The following is a 14,109-nucleotide window of genomic DNA, read 5'->3' as shown; positions in this document are numbered from 1 at the left end:
CTTTTTGCCAGTTTGGTTATTGAGTAGTACTTCAAGATTCAACATCTGTGATGTAAATCTCAGATGGTAAACAAAAGAAAAACTGTGTCACTGATAATTAAACCTGAATCCATTTTTGATGACTTTGGAGAATGTCCAGAAATTCCCGGCACACGACAAATAAGAAGGAAGGATCTTAATGGCTGCATTTAAAACCTCTCATTTAAACTGTATATAGCAGGTGTCTTAGTACATAGTACATTAGGCTGCTATTTTGCAGGCTGCAGTTAAAGCTGCTTCTAGGTGTGAAAGTTATCACCATCTTTGTGACAACGAGACGCAGCGTGCCCAAGGCCATAGGCAGTGGATACAAATGACTTTCCCTTCACCGTTAATCTGGAGGATTGAACTGAGTTATGTTTAAATATGAACTTGTGTCCAGCGCTGGGTCCCTCAGTTCCAGAAGGACAGGGAACTGCTGGAGAGAGTCCAGCGCAGGGCAACAAAGATGGTGAAGAAAGGCTGAGGGAGCTGGGGCTCTGGAGCTGGAGAAGAGGAGACTGAGGGGTGACCTCATTAATGTTTACAGACACAGAAAGGGTGAGTGTCAGGAGGATGGAGCCAGGCTCTTCTCGGTGACAACCAATGGTAGGACAAGGGGTAATGGGTTCAAACTGGAACACAAGAGGTTCCACTTAAATTTGAGAAGAAACTTCTTCCCAGTGAGGGTGTCAGAGCCTGGCCCAGGCTGCCCAGGGAGGTTGTGGAGTCTCCTTCTCTGCAGACATTCAAACCCGCCTGGACACCTTCCTGTGGAACCTCAGCTGGGTGTTCCTGCTCCATGGGGGGATTGCACTGGATGAGCTTTCCAGGTCCCTTCCAATCCCTGACATTCTGCGATTCTGTGAATTTTGTTTCACGTGGAAAACAGTCTCTGGAAGTTAAATCCTTCGCCTTGTACTTCAACTTTTGAAAGCTTGCAGATCTAATCTGAAATATTAGCCAAAAGGCAGCTCTACGAATGGCTAAAGAAAAACAAACACAAAGGTGAATCAAAGTAAAATAGAATGGCTAAAAAAAATGCAAAACGAGAATCAAAGCAAAATACAGTAAGCAATATTATTTCTGTGTGTTTTAGAGGGAATAATTTGAATTTCATAGAGTTTTCACAAATCAACACTCAAACAGCTACACTGAAATACTTGGAACAACCGCCTTCACATTTTGATGGTGGTATTCTCACCCGCGTTCTCACACAGGAGTTCTCTACAACGGCATTAATGAGGGTAACTGGGTATCTATGAAAGAAACCAACACCTAATTTGCTAGGATTCCAAAAATTTTCCCTATTGAAGGAAACATGCACAGGATGAAGCGTCGTTCATAGTAAATACCTGTCCATACACAATCAATTTATGGCCTGTTTTTATACATCTGGGTCTGTAGAATGCTACTGAGATATAATGTTGCTCTGTATGTTGAGACTAAATCTTTTTGGACAGATTCCAGTGCAGCTCCAGTGATTCACTGGCACAATGCCTCACCATTTCAACCAGGGCTTGCAGATTTATGCGTTAAAGGAAGGAACTAGCTTGTTTACAGCATCTCGAACACATAAATATGCATGCACTGATGTCTCGTTACTTCACTGCTGTCTTCTTAATTTGCATCTCAGATCTGCCAGTTTGTTTCTAATGATACTTGTCCTAGTTCCCATTAGCAGGTTTTCCCATCCCATCCGTCTCCATTGGCCCGTGTGTGTGTTTTGTGGCATCCCAAGGACCAGATGGATGAGCCTGTGAAGGGACTAATGACGGATCCAGGCCCAAGGGAACAGGATAAAATGTGCAGTTTTACAGGAGGACAATGGAGAAAATTGTTTAGAACCTTCATTATCTAAAAATATTAGTGCAAACAAAGGGAACCAAAGGCTTTGTAGAACTTAGCCTATACTTGAGAGTTGTCCTAAATGATAAATGATTTTCCTCACCTGAAAACTCATTATGAAAGATTTCTTTTTTCTGACACATAATAAATATAAATAATAAAGGGGTATAATTTTTGTCTCTTTTCCTAGCTACATATGTGGATTTTCCAAAGCTGGCTGGAGCAGAAGGTTCAACACAGCAGGCCAGTACTGTGAATTTTGTTCAGATCAATCCCCAAAAGGTATCAGAAATAGAGATAGTGAAGGCTGACAGCATCCTAAGAGAAAAATACCCCTCATCGGCTCCTTTTTTAACATTCATCTGTGTGCAGTGATGCTGCTGGGTCAGGAAAGCTTATCAGTAACATCAAGTATTTTTCCACTATGCTTTAAGACCAGGCTTTATCAAACAAATTAGCCAAGTCTCTGAAGGAAGATTATCTACGTAATTCTATGCAGTTTGGTGGATTTGCTCCTCCCTGTGTTTATGTACAAGATAAAGACAGTGAATTTCTGAGCGAGACGGTGGATACCTGGTACAAAAAGAGAAACTCACTCACCTACAACCTGGATTATTTCAGCCAATAAGACTCCATCGGTCACATCTTGCTGTAGATCCTTTATCAATCTCTTGTGACCAGACTTTGCTAGATAGTGATTAGCCCAATCCGTATAAATCTGTTAGGAGATAAACAAAAAGAAATTGTTGGTTATAACATCAACCTGAATAATGAGAGTTCTTTGTTTCTCTCAGTATCCGAGAGCCTGATATAAGTTCATTGCATATTTGCTCTTTGAAAGATGTCAACGACATTAAAATTCAAGGCATTGTGCAGATCAAGTATTCAGTTTACTATAATGTGGCTTTTCCTACTCAGAAATGTGACATCAAAGCTCACAGAAGACGATGATAATCTCCTGAAGGTGTTACAGCTTGAACGGAGCAGTAACGAGGATGTAGAAGAGATTTCAACTTACACCCAAGTATTTCTTTACATTTTCCTTCTTTATCTGTTATTGAGAAATTCTAAACGTTATTTTCCAAGAACCACTTCTGGTACATATTAGCCATATAGCAGTATAATTTTGAGGAAACTCCTTTGTTATATTCCCCAACAAGCCTTTAGAGGTCTTAAAAATCTACCCATTCTAATAAATTCCAGCTCACAGATTAAATAGGCCTATTAAATTGATTTGAACCTCTCATACAAACTTCTAACTGTTGAGATTTATTTTAAAACATATTATTTGAGAACTAAGTTAACAAAGCAGACAAAACCTCTCTTTCATTTGCATTAAGCACTGCTTTTTTCATGCCTGGTTCCCAAAAACAAGGAAAAATACTAGACTAGGAATTTATGCTTCTGAATTAAATAACATTTTTTGTTCTTCATATAGGACAAAATTCAAGGGAATACTTTTTAAATAAGATTTGTTTATATTCCAAAGAAGTAAATAAAATCAACTAAAAATCAGGATTTAATCTTTCAAATACCTAGACAAATATTTAGGTTCAGTCCAACTCTCAAGAATGTCTAGCATATTACAACTACCTTCATCCCAGTATCAGTGAGCAGGAGGAAATGCAATATGCATGACCCTTGCCAATTGTCCACAGTCTCTATAAACCACCATGTACTGGGTTGTTATTATTATTGTTTTAATTAAAGTACTATGCTAGTGATAATTGTCTCATATGAGCGGGGGAATCACTGATCTGGAAGGAAAGGTCTGCACAACTGTATTAATTCCCCAGAAACCCAGGGAATTGCCCAGGAACTCCCCAGACCATTGTGTATCAACACAAATCCTTTAACTTATCAACTAACATGACCAAGCATAGCCATGGCTACTGATTTCAGAAGCATCTTCAGCAGCACATCGAAAACGCAAGACTTATGTTCTTCTCTTTCATAAGAGTCAAAGGCCAACTCCCAACTCTACAGTCAAATATTTGTCACACCGGACAGAGGAACCTGGAAATAATACAAGGAATGTAATTTCATGCTCCTCTTCCACATCCTGATCCAGTGTTAATATGAGAAAATGAAGAACAGATATTTTGACTAGAGTTATTTTGGTCATAAAGTCTTCATTTGTGCTTTTTTTTAAACCTGTAATACACTACTGGTATCAGCAATGAACAAACCACTCAAAATCTAAAACACATGGCCGTGTTTTCCAGCATTTATCCTCTACTTCCACCTTCAGAGCAAACATCTCAATGAAAAAACATCTCAACGAAACAAACACTGAGTACATGAGTGATTTTCCTAGCATAACAAAAGAAGAAAAGGGAAAACCCCACACACACACTTTGCACAAACCAAACATTGTGTTCCTCAACTCCTTTTACAAGAAAACATTTTTCATAACAGGAAGATGCTTGTAAAGATCTAATTAATTTAAGGAACTGGAATGGACTTCACCTGTTTTTCTGCCCCATGGTTCTAGTTTGCTTGTCTCCAAGACACATCAGGAAAGGGGTTGGAAACTACTTACAAGGTCCACACACCCCTACAGTGATGCTGTGATTTAGCTGACAAGCAACTTATCAAACACAATAACTGTATTTTCTAATGGGAAGGTTGTGATTAATGTCCCAGTTTATTGCAGGAGGACTTTCAGCAAATATAAGATTATACTTTGATGCATCATTTCCAGCCTGGATCGTTTCCACGATGCAAATCATCACGCAATCCAGCAAATGCTTGGATGAGCTCTGGAGTTTAGAAATCCCAAGAGCAGAGCAGACCCCTCCTGGCAAAGCCTGAAATTACAGCATCAGCAAGACCTTGAGAGCTGGTTGGGATTGATTTTGGAGTCAAACCACTGTGAGAACGCACGGCTGGCGTTGCAAACCCAACATTTCAGAGCGGTTTCCTACTGCACTAATCCCTGCTGCACCCAGGAACACCAGACCTTGTATTCATACCCTGTAAATAAACAGAACCGCGTGAAAGAAATTCCTAATTTGCATCACAAATCCTCCTGGTCAAGGAGACAACTTGAAACACCCCAAAAATACCCGCTCTCTGATTCACTGTCTCAAATAACACATAAAGAAAATCTCTCTGTTGGCAAATGCTTCTTGTAACTCCTACTTGGTGTGCTGAAGTCAAGGTCTGTGTTTGGTATCCAAATTGCACGCAGAGTTTTTGTGCTCATTATAAAATATTCAATTAAATGCATCACTAATACCACAATGGAGAACATATCTGTTCCTGGGGTATTTAAGGGTGTGGAGTATTATTTCATTCAAATAGTTGATTAGGAAAGCCCTTTGCAGGAAAATACAGATAAAATAAATCTGTGCTTCTCTTTTAAAAACTTTATTATAACCCATTATTTTGCAATATGAATAATATGCCTTTTTAAGTGACTCTGAAGCATTCTAACAGCTGGGGTATTACCCAAGCATATCGTAGTAGCTCTTTATGCTCACTGCTCATTTTTATGGCATATATTAAGCTAATTATGGAAACTTTCCAGGATGTTTTCAAAACCTGTTTGTTGCAAGTCTTTGTAATGTACTGCACAAACACGATTCCTAATGTTTCTTTTCCTTTTCCATACAAACGCGTGAAAAGAAATATAAGTGTACAATGGTTGCTATTTCTAGACTCACGAAAAATGTTTCAAAGCACATAGTGTTTTCAAATGTTCAAAAACAGGCAAATAATTGGGAAAACAATAATAAAAGAACTAGGAAAGCACTGCTGAGAAAGTTGCCATTCATACATGTCTGTCTCTGCACATGAATTTTGAATGTTCCTTGGGCATGTTCAGCAAGCAGGTTACAAAGCCACGTGTTTGAATATCCACATGAAAATAAACTAATCTGTCAATAGTTTAAAAGTACAAAACCTTGCAATGTGAAATATTTGAGCCACCACAACCAAAGAGATACCGCTTTATTATTAACATATATACCGGTATGCGTTTCTAAAACTTGTCAGTGATTTCACACAGTACAAAAATCGTTGGAGGCAGCTTTGTTATCTTAGTTAACAAAATCGAGCGAAAAATGCGATTTGGACATTATCACCATAAGCAGGTCTTTGTGCCTGAGAGCAGCCAGTTTAATGTTTAACTGGGGTCTAAGTTCTGGCTTTTGTTAAAGGTGGACTCAGCTGTTCAGTAGCTTTATTTCTCTGTTGTCTATGATCTTAGGAGTCCAGTTATCTGGGAACAAATTAAAAACAAATGGGATTTCTTTTTCCTTCTCTCTTTCCCTCCCCACTCAATCCATCAGGTTCAAATTAAGTGTTCCAGGTAAAGCCTGATTTTATCAGGTTTGAATTAAGGGCATTACAGGTAAAGATTGGTTTTGGAAGCAATCAGCACATTACGAGTCATGGCTAAACCACTATCGGACAAAGTAGCAAGGTTTTCAGGTAAAAAAATATCTAAAGCTTTTGAAAGTTGTCTATAAAGAACAGTAAGTGTTCAATCAGCAAGAACACTGTATTTTGAAATTCAGTTGGGTTTCTCCCCCCTCCCGTTTCCTTCGCATTACACCTGCTTATTTAAAGCACATTTTAGATGGGAGACTGAGGTCTGAAGGGCAGCGAAATCTTACTTTCCAGCTAGGAAACTTTGCACCTTCTTGTCACTTTGAGGCTCCAGCACCGCATTGAATATTGAATCAGCAAAAAGAAGTGACTTTTGCAGAATGGGTTTTTTAATTCGAGACCATGCAACCACCACTAAGGACTTGGGGGGGGGCTGGGGAATAGCAAATAGCAAAATAGCAAAATGCCTGAAGCTTCTGTTTGCTTAGAAGTAATTCATCCAGCCTTGTCAACCTTGGGAAAATCAACCAAAAAGCCAAATAAACTAGAGCTTGCCTAGCTGGCCGTAACAGTCTGAAGTTGGAATCGCAAACCGTGTTGTTCCTTTCTCCAGATCCCATTTTGGAGGCAATAGGCTGGTACCTGGGTGCTCAGAGATGCCGATGGGCAGGTTCTGCTTGATCTGCTGGTGGACAGGGCCAAACACGGTATCTATAGGACTATGTTCCTCTGCTCCCACAGTGAAACCCAGGGAACAGGGTCTGAAAAGACTCAGGAGAGCAATGAATCCATGAAGAGCCTTTAGAGATAGTAGAGGAGACCCATCACATCCCTGAAGCTGCTATATTAAGGTTCTGAGTATTACCATGTACTCCTGAGTCTCCTTTAAACAGAGTTTAGATCCAAATGGGAATGCAAGAACTACGCACAGTTTTTTGCCTCTCCATTAGTATTTTAAAACATGCTCATTATGGAAAGGGTTCACACTAAACTACTCAAAAAAGAATTCCCCTCTTTTATGCAAGTAGAAAATACGCTTGAACTCCTTCCTTACCCCTCATTTCCACAGAAAAATTCTAATTACAATAAATGCCTAAGCATATTTTCAAGCCTTTCTTTCCCTCGCTCACCACCAGTTACTAACTAATCACACTCTGATTATTTTCTTCCAATAATTATCGTGAATCAGGCTCTCGTGGATTTGGTAACAGCTGAAGAGCATCTTTTTGACATCACGTAGTATAATTAGAGCAGAACAAGGCTTTTTTCATCATTTAATAGCAAGGGTTAGTCACACCAACAAACTCCACCAGAACACCCAGTACAATGCAAAGCCTGTGCTGCCGCTGACCATGCTGCCTACTGAAGTTCATGGGGGCAAAAAAACCCCGAAACCTAAAAATAGACACAAATTATTGAGATGATCCTAATGGCAATGCCTGCAGTTGTCACAGTGCTATACGGGGGGAGAAAAGCCCACCAGATACTCACTGCTGCCCGATGTAATGGGATTTACACATGCAGAGTCACGAAATCACGATTTTTGACTGCTAACATTAATTGCAGCCTCACGCCGGTCCATGCTGCACTCCAATATAATGATCTAATTAACAGATATCACGCTGCAAAGCCCGGAGGTAAACAGCTAAAGCCAAAGGCTTGGCTGAACAACGCTGCAAGGGAGCACCCTGGTGACAACAGCTATTTTGAGAGCGCATAGAGATGATGGCCCTGGCAATGTTTTGCTGAGTTACTGGCAAAAGGACAACTAAGAAGCACACGGTAAAAAGAAAAGATTAAAACATCAAATCTAACAGCATTTGTCACAGACCTTTTATCAGAGTTTTCTTATAAATTGTGGCCTTATTTGCCCCCATGCGCTTCCCAAATCCTGCAGGGATCCTGTATCTGTACATCTGTACCAGGACAAAAATCCCAATGAAAGGACAGCACTGGCTTTCCTAGAACAAGTGAAGCTTCAAGCTGCTATCCAAGACTGGGTTGTTTTCTCAATGTAAGCTCTTGCAAGAAGGAAAAAACCCAAAAATGCAGTGCATAGAATACCATATAACGTATGGTCACATTTCTCCACATTAAAAAAAATGTATTAGTGGGCTTAGAGGAAAGACCTCTGTCTGCTCATTTTCTTTAAGAACACTGCTTAAGGTATGTAGGGAGTAGAATATGAAGCAAAAATAAAAGTACCCTGTCCTTAGGGATGCCCACTGGTCCCCAGTGATCCCCAGCTCAGAGGGAGAGGTGGACATGGGCAGGCAGGGAACGGTTAAGCCAGGTTGGACACATCAGCCTTAGGCTGGGTCTGTCTCCTTTGAGCTCAGAGATGCTGGAAGCACTCTGGAAGCGAGGACGGAGCCTGGGGACTTGTTTACTCCATCCTACTCACAAGAAGGGAGGAAACCACCAGAAACTCCAAGTCTGAGGTGGTGATGGGCTGGATTGCAGGTGGACTCCTCCTGAGAGGCAGGTGAGATGGTAAAAGGACCCTCCTGAAAGGAACCCGTACGTTTGCGAACCCCTAAAAATAGTTGTCACAATAATTAACTACTATCTAATATGATACCAGTAAAATGCCACCAATTATCTAAAGTTCTAGAACTTCCTAAGTATCCTCAATTATCAGCTGTAACAAACTGAGGTCTTAGTTCCCACTCCTCTGTGGAAACAGAGGCAACTATGGTTTTTTACCATTTATTAAGTGGAACTAAAGAAAATTATTTCATCTATTCACATGTGCAAATGTCTGTTGGAACAGCTTTAAATTATTAGTCAGCTGGTGGGAGGTATTCTGCTGAATATCACATTTTACTGGACACCTACCTACATTAACTACCCTTTGGAAGTTAAACTGAGAAATGGGTAATTTAAACAAAGGCCACTGGGACTATTTATTTCTATCTCTTTAAAGCCTTATTCTCGACTGGGGAGAGCTATTCTCATGCAGATGACCACCATTCAAAGGCGATGGGCTGACTCACAGCACACACAGCCAAGCATATGTGTACATTTTCACACGCCTGCAAGCCCTTCCAGTAACAGAGCCTTGAACTGCTGCCTCTGAGATTGTGTAAAATAAACCTTTGGTGGATGCTAAACAAGTAATACACTTTAAATTCCCTAGCCAGCGCCTTAGTTGCTCTTAACCTACTGAATATTTTACTACAGTTAATATAAAGAGGAAAAAAAGAGACGTTTTCTTCTTTCTTCCCCTGCACTTGCACAATTTCTGAACCCCATTACTGCCTCTACATTCCGTATCAAAGCAACGTTTTCCTACAGACCAGCTACAAGGTGAAATGAGGCCAGTAATTGTAGCGGTATCCGGCACGCTCTGCTCTCAATGCTCCCATTATACACTTTTACCATATACAAATCCCCCTCAAGCTGGAACCACACACCGCGCCAAGCAGGTGGCCACCCTCTCATTCCCCCTTGCAAAACATTTTAAATCCTGAATAGAAACGAGATTACATTCACACCTGCACCATTTCCTTTGCCTATCCAAAAGAGAAACAGAGTTTAGTTTGCTGAGCCGATCAGCAAAGCCCATTCCAAGCCGTACTTGGCCACGGGGAATCAACTGATTTGATCTCACGCCAGCAAAACATAATTGACCTCAGAGAACAAGAGAAGCAAATGTACTCATTTTTTCAGCGTCTTCTAAAAAGTCACCTACCGCGCACACCAAACTACTTTCAAATATCACAGTTCTCAGACATGAAATAAACCCATTTATACCTACTACCACACACAAATAGCAACAGAAAAGGGCTTATCTGAAAGGTGATACATTCCTACTCCGAAGAGAAACCACAGAAAATCTTAAGAAGCTGCAGAAGAAAGGGGAAGAGGGGAATAAAAACATCACTTCTGAGGCTGAAGTTCGTTCCTGTTCAACAGCCCCATTGCCATTATCAAGGAGCCAAGAGCTGCTTACTGTTTTATAATGGTCACAGGAAAATTTACTTCTCCCGCGAGCAGGGATCTGAAAGGCCGTACTACTTATGGGCATATTTAACATGAATATATACTGCTCGAGTCCAGCTTGCTCGTCCTTCTCAAGGGGTCTACAGTTAAATCATGATATATATACTGGCATGCGAAGACTGGATGGTTAATTTTAGCTGGAGTCACGCGTGCACGGAGCTCAGATTTCCTACACTGTCACATTTAAAAACTCCCACCCCTCCTGCAGCGCTTCCCTTACACCCCCACTGCTCTCTTCTCTCACCAATTAATGTCTGTAACACGAAGTTTCCATGTTTGACATCAAACAGGATCAACGTATTTTATATACGGTCTGAAAGAACAAAGCTATTTGCAGCATAAAGTTCGGTAGGTCTTTTCTGTCAGATACTGTAGGCACGAAAAGAAAATCACTAAAAATAGTGGTTTGGTTGTGTTTTTGTGGGTTGTTTTTGGGTTTTGTTTGTTTGGCTTTTTTTGTTAACAGAATTGGGAGACTTTCTACCCACTACAGAGACACTCCCCTCCATCTAAATGCTCCCAATGCCTGCAGAAATCTGAAAATCTGAACAGAAATGCAAGATTCTGCATGCTGCCCAAACAAAAATCCCCAAATATCCTTTTTCAAAATTAGAAGGTTTCACAACATTGGTCAAAAGTTTGAAGGCTGCATCTGTTACAAATGCAAGCTAAAAAGTATAAGGGTGAATTAAACCTCAAGTAGACACCTGCACAACCTGCCCATTGTCCTGAGCAAGACCTGGAACACGGGCAGGACCCCAACACATGCAAGTCACCCTAAATCCCATGGTCAGTCTGACCATGTCACCGGCATTCCTTAAAAATATAGAGAATCAGCCCTTGTAAGCTGCTTTGCTTGAATTTCTAATATTAAAAAAATAACGTTGCCAGTGTTGCCAAGGTGAGAAGCGATGACTGCTTCACCTCCCCTCTTGCCACGTTGAAAGACAGATGTCTGACATTTTCACTATTTATCTTTCAAAGGCCTCACTTCTGCCAGAGTAAAATCTATACGGGTCTTTTAACTGCCCCATGAAAAGTAAATAAGTCGGTCGCCACAGCGGCTCCACACCAGCTCTGCCCTCCAGCGAAGCCCACTCACGCCAGCCAGGGCGCGTGTTTGTTTTTGGGGAGGTGGGGGATGGATGGGGCTTTGATGGAGTTTGAAGAGAACATAATAACCTGTGACTATCCAGGACATGGAGCGGCTGCTCCACCTACACAGCACCAAGTGCTGCAGCTCTGACGTGCCCTGGAACGCTTGACTTTGCTATGAGCAACAACTCTGTTCGTGCAAGGAGAGGAAACGCATTGCGTGAGAAGGGGGAGGTTTAGAACCACAGAAATATTTTGTTTGGAAGAGACTCTCAAGATCATACAATCCAAACACAACATAACTATGGCACTAAAGCATGTCCCTAAGAGCCTCATCTCTGTGTCTTTTAAACCCCTCCAGCGATGGTGACTCCACCACTGCCCTGGGCAGCCTGGTCCAATGCCCAACAACCCTTTCAGCAGAGAAATTTTTCCTAATATCCAATCTAAAGCTCCTTTGGTGCAACTTGAGGTCATTTCCTCTTGTCCTATCACTTGCTACTTGGGAGAAGAGACCAGCCTCGTCCATGCTACAACTTCCTTTCAGGTAGTTGTAGACAGCGAGAAGGTCTCCCCTCAGCTCCTGTTCTCCAGGTCCCTCACCCATTCCTCATAAGACTTGTTATTTAAACCCTTCACCAGCTTTGTTGCACATATTCCCCCAAAAAACTCTGACGATTGAAGAAGGAAGAGAGATCTAACCCCAGGACGCTACAGTCTCAAATAAACCCTTCTGCTATAAGCATCCAATACTCAACGTGGTTAGTTCCCAAAACTCCATGTGATTTTGGCACACGTGGCCTCTGACAGCAAATAAGTCTTCTAAACTTTTCTAATTAAGACAGACTCATTTTCTCTTGTTGGAAAAGGTGTGTCAGACTGTTCCAAACAGCTGCTATAACTTCATGGGTATTTTTCACCTGGGGTTCCAAATCTGCACGGTTTCAGCATCATCTCCTCTGGGCAGAGAGCCACGGCTGCGTGCGGGATCAAAACTGTCAGTGCTCTATTGGACTTGGAGAAAAAGGCTGAGGAAAAGACTCCAAGAGATAATAACAATCTGCAGAGGGCTGGAAATGAAACCTGACTTGCCATGTAGCATCTGAAGCACAAACTCATTCCTCTATTTCATTTTCTCTTGATTGCTTAGAGGATTAATTCACCAAAACAACGTTCACAGTTGTGAAGCAACTCCAAATGAAAGTTGGTCTCAAAGGCACAGGACTCTAAACCATTTCAACTCCTAGTGATGTGTGAAGATGAAATCCAAATAGTGAGGCCAGAAACAATGCAAAGGTTTTTCTTAATTTTTAACAAAGGCAATTTGCTGAGGGAATATGGGAATTACACAAATTTGCCTTTTTTTTGCCCAAGAGACCAAATCCTAGATCTCTTTTAGCCAAGAAAGACAAGAGAGAAATCCCTTTTGAGTCTGCTTGGTGCTTAATTGAAAAAATGGAGTTTTGAAAACCAGGGGCTGGACAGGTTCAGTCCATACCAATACTGTGAAGTCACCGGCAAACCATCCTCTGCTCCCGTGAGCGGGATGTCTAATGTCACTCAAAAAACCATCAGTCATCTGCATTACCCTTCGCACTCTGTAAAATGTAACTTAGTTCGGTGTCCAAGATTTTTCACAAAAGCCAGCGCTTCTGCAGTTGCCAAAAGCTGGCAAAAGGTAGTGCTCTCCAACACTTGGAAGGACATAAAGCAAGATATAACAGAGCCATGCATGAAAAATCAGCGCAGCTGATTAGCAAGGCCAACAGCCTATTCATCACTAGATCTGCCAAGCAAGATGAATGCAAAATCTGGAGATGGAAGGAACAAAAGGAGGAGGAAGCAAGACCCAAACTTGGGGAATCACTTTACGACACGCTCGCTTCAAGCATGTACTCAAGTCTCAATTACTTCACACACATTTAGCTCTTCCAAACAGGAAGCCTGACTGAAGGTCGTCATCGGGGAATCACATATTAATTCCATTATTTCTAAAGATTCATGGTAAGAGCGAGAGGATGAGAAGGGGACAATTACCTTTCTAAAAAGTTTTTGTATCTTCTACCCATGTTCCTACTGACGCTCTTCTAATGCTCCTCCTGCTCTTGGGCACTGTCAGAAGTGGGACAGTTGGCTAGACAAATCTTGGGTATGACCTACTTTTGAAAGACCTATTTTTATTTTAAGCTGCATTTTTAAGATAGTGAAAAATGCTCTGTGACAGCTGAGCATTAATTTGTGTGGTAAAGACTCCATCTCAAAGACACAGTAAAAGATTAAGAATCTCAGAAGGGTTCAGCATCCCAATTAGAGCCACATTATCACAGGCACTCAACTTCCATGTAGCCATCAAAGTAAACAACTAAATTTTCAGAAAACTGCAGATACTTTTAAAAACCCCAAAGAAGTGCTAAATTTCCAGCATTTAAAAAAACCTGATCCTCACTTTTGAATAGAAAAGGAGGAATATATACTTATATATTTGCATTAACACATGGATGAGGGGACACAGCCCACAAAGGTATCTGGCCCTAAATGCTTTGCTAATGAGATCTTGAGATAAAATTCTTGCATTTGAAAATACTAATAACTGTTTATCCATAGGTGGCAGCATTTCCATTTTTGTTATGTCATTGTTACATCATTTACTATGTTGCCACACATCCTATAAATCAGGCTACAGCAAAAAGCTTTCTGCATATCGAGGGATCACCAGGGTTTGGCCATATTTTTATACAAAAGATTAAGGTGGTCTCCATAAATTTTTCCTGCTATGTCATTACCAAATTATATAAGTTGTTGGGTTTT

General features: G+C 41.0%; 1 protein-coding gene across 9 annotated transcripts in view; it reads right to left on the bottom strand.

The window, feature by feature from the left end:
* NAV2 (neuron navigator 2) overlaps positions 1 to 14,109 on the bottom strand; it is a 368,230-nt gene that overhangs the window by 151,474 nt on the left and 202,647 nt on the right. For 8 of the 9 annotated variants that reach the window (XM_065839241.2, XM_065839242.2, XM_071808810.1 and 5 more), the window contains one exon: positions 2,467 to 2,584. In XM_065839241.2, the coding sequence (XP_065695313.1) occupies positions 2,467 to 2,584 (118 nt within the window). Of the gene's footprint in view, positions 1 to 2,466; positions 2,585 to 10,156; positions 10,263 to 14,109 lie in introns of those variants that run through there. The other variant, XM_071808808.1, reaches the window with a different exon arrangement.

This window comes from Patagioenas fasciata, chromosome 5 (assembly GCF_037038585.1).
Source record: "Patagioenas fasciata isolate bPatFas1 chromosome 5, bPatFas1.hap1, whole genome shotgun sequence".
Taxonomy (NCBI): Eukaryota; Metazoa; Chordata; class Aves; order Columbiformes; family Columbidae; genus Patagioenas; species Patagioenas fasciata.
The sequence above is the reverse complement of the archived record's forward strand: the minus strand, read 5'-3'. Positions and strand labels throughout refer to the sequence as shown.